Genomic DNA, 6,357 nt, shown 5'->3' with positions numbered 1-6,357 from the left:
GTTGTGTATAGGATAAATGGGATCTTCTGATCCCAAACTGCACAAAATAAAAACAAATACAAAGATAATGTAATCGTCCTCATATGAGGACATTTTTCTTAACTACTTGTGGCATCACGGCAGAGTTTATTTTAAAAAAAAACTTATTAAGACCTACTAATCTTGTGTAACTTGGAAATTTAAAAAAAACTAATAATCCCTTTTTTAAAAGGGGACACAAGGTATGAAGTTGAAGATCTCAACAATGGTAAAATAATTTATCAGATTTAAATTTAACATAAGTGTCAAAGTCAGGTCTGTTCTTTTCCTTCCATTGAACTCCTCTCTTTCTCTTGGCTCGTTTAACCACTAATGAGCTCTGTCACCTTGTGCACAAACATTCCTCCCTGCTTTCACACCCTGACACCCCCTCCATCTGGGAGGACTGCTTCTGAGCTGCCAGCTGTTTGTCGAGCATACCCACTGCATAGTGTGTGCTACAGTGAGCATACAGACTCTCTTCTTTCTTTCTTTTTTTTTTGTTTTTGTTTGCCCACACTCATGCAGAGCTATGCTCTTCTCATGTCTCCCTTCTAGGTTTGCCCAAGAGAATGCTTCTGTTGCCTGTCATGAAAGTGCCCGCCTACCCCGTCCCCCACTACCACTTCTTTTAGCAAAGGAGACACACATACCAAATCCAGCCAGCTTTTTTTTCTAGAAGGGAAAATCGGTCTGTTTGGCTTTTTTGTATTTGCTTTATTTTTTTTTCCTTTTTTTACTCCTTCTATAATGGGATCTGGTTTAAAAATCAATATTTGTATGAGTTTTATCTTGTTTGTTTGTTTTATTACTGTTTAAACTTTTTAAACTTAAAATCTTGCAGGCTCTTAAATGAAATAAAACTTGAAGGATTTGTACTGTGAATTGTTACTTCAGTCTAAATTATATATGAATACCTGTAAGAGCTTTTTATTATTTTTGTTGTTCTTTGCTAAGAGGATATCCTTTAAAATAACTTCACATTAAGTCACATTTTCTGTGTATAAAGGAGGTAGGAATGTGAGCTGTGTGAAGGATGTATAGGAGTGTATCTAAGATGCTGAAAATGTAATAAAGTGAATCTCAAATGAAAGCTGAACAGTGCCTGTTCTATATCTAATCTGAAGGCTTTCAGCTGATGGAGATGCAACACATTAAATTAATACTCGTTAGAGCATTTTTACTTCACAATAAACATCCATTCACCAAGTTTTTTCCTTAACAGAAGGTTTCAAGCTCTAAGTCTTTGAATGAGAAGGTTTGAATTCTAGTCTCAAAATGTGACGTTAGTCTTTTTATGTAAATCACCTCTGCTCAATACATTCTTTGACCTGCTGCTCATAGACCTTTGGAGAAAAAAGGAGTGAGACAATTAATGAATTTAAGAAGCTGGGTGATCTGCATTCGTCTGCACAATCTCACCATTATTTGGGAAGCTTTCATTTGCTGCCACAAGACAAAAATATTTGCTGTTTTTTTTGTGGTTTATATCATTTACTTTATATTTCTGCACAGGTTCAAAAATATATTTATTCTGCTCAGACATTTTTTTCCTAGTTGACATGAAGCCATCTGAATTTTATGTAAATGCAAATAATGAGCCACATTTCGCTGTCTGTGTTTCAGTTGTTGTTTTCTGGTTCTTTCTGTATATGTTTATTATTTACATATTTATCTCACTTCATTTAAAAATAAGCTCACTGTGAAATTATCTAACATTAAAGGTAGATTTAAATCACAGTCACCAGTGAAGAAACGGTTCTGTTGACATCTGGTTCATCCAGCCAGAGAGAGAGAACCCCCAACTGTGACAACGCCTCCATTATTACCACCCAACAGTTACTATTGGATAGAGTTTCTGCAATGGTTGGTTTAAGCTCCATAAAAGTACAAATCATTGTCATCCAAACTTTACCAGAGGTTGGTCTGCTTTCCAATTGTTTTAGGTTGGATTTCAGGGAACTCTGTCCAGAAGAACCGCCCAGTTTGTGTTTAAGCTGCAAGCCTCAGATGTGAATCTTATTTTATTCCTGACCTCCTACAGGATATTCAAGAAATGGCTGTCTATATTTGAAAATAAAAACAAAACATATTTAGAAAAATATCAGGCTTCCTATACTGAGTGGATGTGTTTGTACTGTAGTTTGACTTCTGTTTTTTTTTTTTTTTTCACAGGTCTGGTTAGGTATAGAAAAATACTGGAAAAATATAGAACTATTATATAACTAAATATAGAAAATATTTGTATTTCCACATTTTGTTTTTTATCCTGATACCTACGTTTTTTGCTATTTTGTTAATTCAGTTCTTTCCACACTTTTGTCCTGTGTTTGTGAAAAATGTGGAGTTATTATTTTTGCTCATTCAATGATAAAAGCCGCTCTGTGTAAATATCTATTGAAAATCTAAAAAAAGAATTCATAGTGTGATGAACTGCGAACTGTTGTACAAAAGAGAATAACATTTTTGCATTTATCCCCTAGTAGTCCTGCAAATATTCATAATTGATTAATATATTCTAGCATGATTTGCTGAATTTAGAATCATTTAGAACTGACCTTGCTTAACGGTGGAGCACATTAGATAAAGGATTTAAAAAGTTTAGGTAAAATAGTTAACATATCATAAGAATATACCATCATTTTAGAATAGTGCTTTTCTTCTGTAAACTTAAAGAATAACTGAATAAAAAAAAAAAAGTTTATAAGTAAACATCAAATAAGTCATGTTTCCAGAAAATAGCCCAGATCTAAATGTGACTGATGCCTCCATCACACTATTAGATAAGGAAAAATATTTGCTTGTTGTATATCTGCCACTTTGGTTAACATACCTTCATTAGATTCTAGTTCAGGCCCAATACTGTACATCTAGTCTTACCTGACCCAGATCTACAGGCATAAAGCCCGCCCAGACCTGATCCCAATCAACACAGTTGAAACGTTGGTCCGAGAACAGTAAAGTCCATAGCCAGCACTTATCCACAGCAGGTCTGGCCCTGAGGTGCATGGTCGAGCACAGCAGACTTGCTATCTATCCCCGCTCCTGCAACTGCATAAGAGAGGAAAAAAGGAATCTTTGCCTCTGAATTGAAATCTATACTCCCAGCAATGCAAGGCTCCTACAGTTAAATGTAAAGACCCAAATTGTTCCACATTTTTTGTTCCACTGCTTTGCACATATTGAAGCAATATCAGAACAATATCTATTCCCTTGCTAAGCCAGACAGACACTCTGTCTGTCCTGATAAAGATTTAGGTTGTGATTAAACTTTGCAAATTAACATTGTTTTTTATGTTTCTGGTTCTCCTTTTCAGCATTGCTTTGACATAATTGTAGAAGTAGTGTGTCTAACATTTCCAAATGAGCAATTTAATACTGTATATATATATATATATATATATATGGACATTAAAATGCCTTGAGAAATTATCCCCCTCCAGATTTTATTCTATGGCTTGGTTTTAGTAGAGCTGTCCAAAAGATTGTGCAGATAGGAATGTGGACAGAAGAGCAAAAACGTTTCTGTAATTTCTGTCTTCTGCCCAATTCATGAGATCATCTCTGGTGACCATAGAACTTGGAAGATTTACTTAGCTCTGTATGCTAAATGCTAAAAGTGGTTTATATCAATTATAACCCTGTTGCCTAGATAATTAATTTAGTAAGTCCTTGGTTCTCTTAGGCTACGTTCACACTACAGGCATGTGAATGTAGCGATGGTAGTGCTGGAGCGGATCTAGCGATCTTCCATTTCTTTCTTTCGCAGCCAGCGCCTTAACGAATCATTCTTTTCAAGATAAAAAAAGACTGCTATCCATATTATCGTCTGCCATATATGTTCTTATCCCTCCTCCTGCATTACCAGAACCAGAACAGGGACCTTTGTTGAGTTTTAATACCGGCCAGGTGGGTTGAATGCAACCTGGCCGTTGAGACACAGGTCACATTTGAAAAGATCACCTTTGTATAGGATTTAGGACCACATAGCCCAGCAGCCTGGGTCACATTAGAAAAAACTGATCTATGTTGTTCAGACTGTAATGAAAAGATTAGGCAGGTTGCATATGGGCAAAAAAAAAATGGGATTTGTGTCACTTCAGGCTGCTGTGTGAACGTAGCTTTAGACTTCACATCGAACCTAAAATTGAAAATGATGAGGCAGATACTGTATAAAGTACTTAAAAGAACTGAGGCAAAGTAGGTATTGGCTAAGCAACTTAAAGAGCAATTTTACTTTAATTTTACACCCTTTATTCTAATAAACATGTATAATATGTCACAGAGTTGCTTCAAGAATGATACACATTTTCTATGAGACGTGAAATTTGAAATGTGTTTCAGTTCTTTATGACGCTTTAATAAAAAAAAATTTTATATGTGCATTTAAAAACATGGCTGGATAAGAAAGCATCATCAAGATTTAAGGTGGAAACAAAACACAGTGCCTCATTCAACATTTCTTCTGTGTGGCTATACTTTGATTTGCAGATTCACATTTTTTTTTGGTTTGTTTTTGTTGTTTTTTTTGTCCGTTCTTTTTTTCTTATTTTTTTGGTATAGAATTGTTGTTGTATGCCTATTTGTTGTTTAAATTTGAAATTATAGGCTTTGAAATGATATATTTTACAACTTAACATGTTTGATAGCTAATATCTATCCTTTATTAAATAATAACTTAGGATTAGAGAAGTGTTTGATCTTCTACTAATCAGTGCATCCCTCTTTCTCTCTGCTCTTCATTACTGCAGGTGGTCTGTTCATTGACAATCCTTTCTACCAGCCGCGTACCATCGCTCCTTTTATTATTCACCTCGGTCCGCAGGATCTTTTCTCTGACTTCTGAAGACAGGAAGCTGTTGGGGGCACTCCTCACGTTTTCTTCTTTTTTTTTTTGTCTCTACCATTGGATACCTGGCTACACACTCGTCCACCTGTATGTCTGTCTGTCGGTCCGAGCGAGGTCGCCTTTTATTCTGTGCAGGTTGATGGAACAATTCGCTCACAGACTCCAGCAGTTTTGATTCAATCAAGGAAACGATCTTAACCTGCTGACTGAGAGACGCCGCTTTTTGTTTCTCTCTCCTCCCAGATTATCCTCCTCAGAGGAGAGCAAATATTACGCAAAGCAATACTCGGATTTTACGAGAAACGTGAAAGAATAGGCTGAACTTTGGTCTTTTCGTATAGCAATACATCCGAACTCGTCTCTTTAAGCTACTTGAGAAGATGTGAATGTCCCACAGAGGTTTACTCAACACAGCATTGCAATAGCTGATTCTGATTGTATATTCAGTGTATGTGTGTGACTATAACATGACTATATACACATATACCGATGGTGTATTTCTATAATGATGTGTTGATGATTATAACAGTAATATATAATGATGTACTTATGTAAATACTCTATAAAGTCTAATTATTGTTATAAAATATTTTAGAATTATAAAGTGAAATGTAACTGTAACATCACAGCATAGCTTTCTTCCAGTTTTATATACACTGAGCAATTGAAGCTAGTTCTAGATAATGCAATACTATCTTTGGTATCCCTATTAACCTGTGCTAGTAGAATAATAATGCTTCCTACTTTCCTTCCTTCCTCCTTTCTGCTGTCTTTGATGTCTATCTGAGCCTTTCTGAGCGCCTTTTCTGCCGCCTGCGGTGTGTTTACACGGCCCCAGGACCAGAGGCACACCCTGTACACACAACTAAAAACTACAGTTTTTTGCCTGTCAGAAAGCACATTTTCTATAGTCTCACTGCTGGCAGGGAACACAGTTGTTATGAGCACTCTTTGTATGCGTGTTTAATGTATGTGTTTGCTCTAAAGTGCGCTCTTCTTCCCCTTTGCCATTCATGGACACACAGCTATCCACACACAGAACAATCATGAGATCCTTCTCGCTCGCCTTATTGGGTCCAAAAGCACAGCTGGCTTCACACACACTCTTCAGTTATCATCTTTGCAGCTCTTCCCCATTGGCAGTGGTTACGCAGAAAAAAAAAGCTTAGCTGCACTTAGAGCACAAACTAGCAGAATAATTAGAGACATAAAAAAAGAGGAAATATTCAATGAGAGCAGGAGGCAGGATTCTGCTTTTGCATTTTGCTCAAACTTCAATTGGGGATTCAAGCTGAATTCTGTCTCTTTTGTGCTCTTTTTTCTTACTTTATCATGTAGATATTGAAATGACGTTTGAGATTTACCATAAGAAGGGGGAAAAATCTGAAAGAAAAGTTTTTGTCATAAAATTGGTCTAGATTGTAGTTGGGTTTTTTTTCTGAAGTCAGATTTTGCTGAGTTATCAAAGATTTTTAAGGATTCAAGCCTCA

The 6,357-nt window shown here is 36.1% G+C and overlaps 1 protein-coding gene across 5 annotated transcripts in view; it reads left to right on the top strand.

Annotated features, from left to right (window-relative positions):
• strbp (spermatid perinuclear RNA binding protein) overlaps positions 1–6,083 on the top strand; it is a 99,732-nt gene extending 93,649 nt beyond the window's left edge. For 3 of the 5 annotated variants that reach the window (XM_015381031.1, XM_015381034.1, XM_015381033.1), the window contains exon 19: positions 4,770–4,864. In XM_015381031.1, coding sequence (XP_015236517.1) covers positions 4,770–4,864 — 95 coding nt within the window. Of the gene's footprint in view, positions 1–576; positions 1,378–4,769 lie in introns of those variants that run through there. The other 2 variants (XM_015381032.1, XM_015381035.1) reach the window with 2 other exon arrangements.
• Positions 6,084–6,357: the final 274 nt, after the last annotated feature.

Source organism: Cyprinodon variegatus, unplaced genomic scaffold (assembly GCF_000732505.1).
Source record: "Cyprinodon variegatus isolate N-32 unplaced genomic scaffold, C_variegatus-1.0 Scaffold227, whole genome shotgun sequence".
Taxonomy (NCBI): domain Eukaryota; kingdom Metazoa; phylum Chordata; class Actinopteri; order Cyprinodontiformes; family Cyprinodontidae; genus Cyprinodon; species Cyprinodon variegatus.
This window is presented reverse-complemented; position numbering and strand designations above follow the sequence as displayed.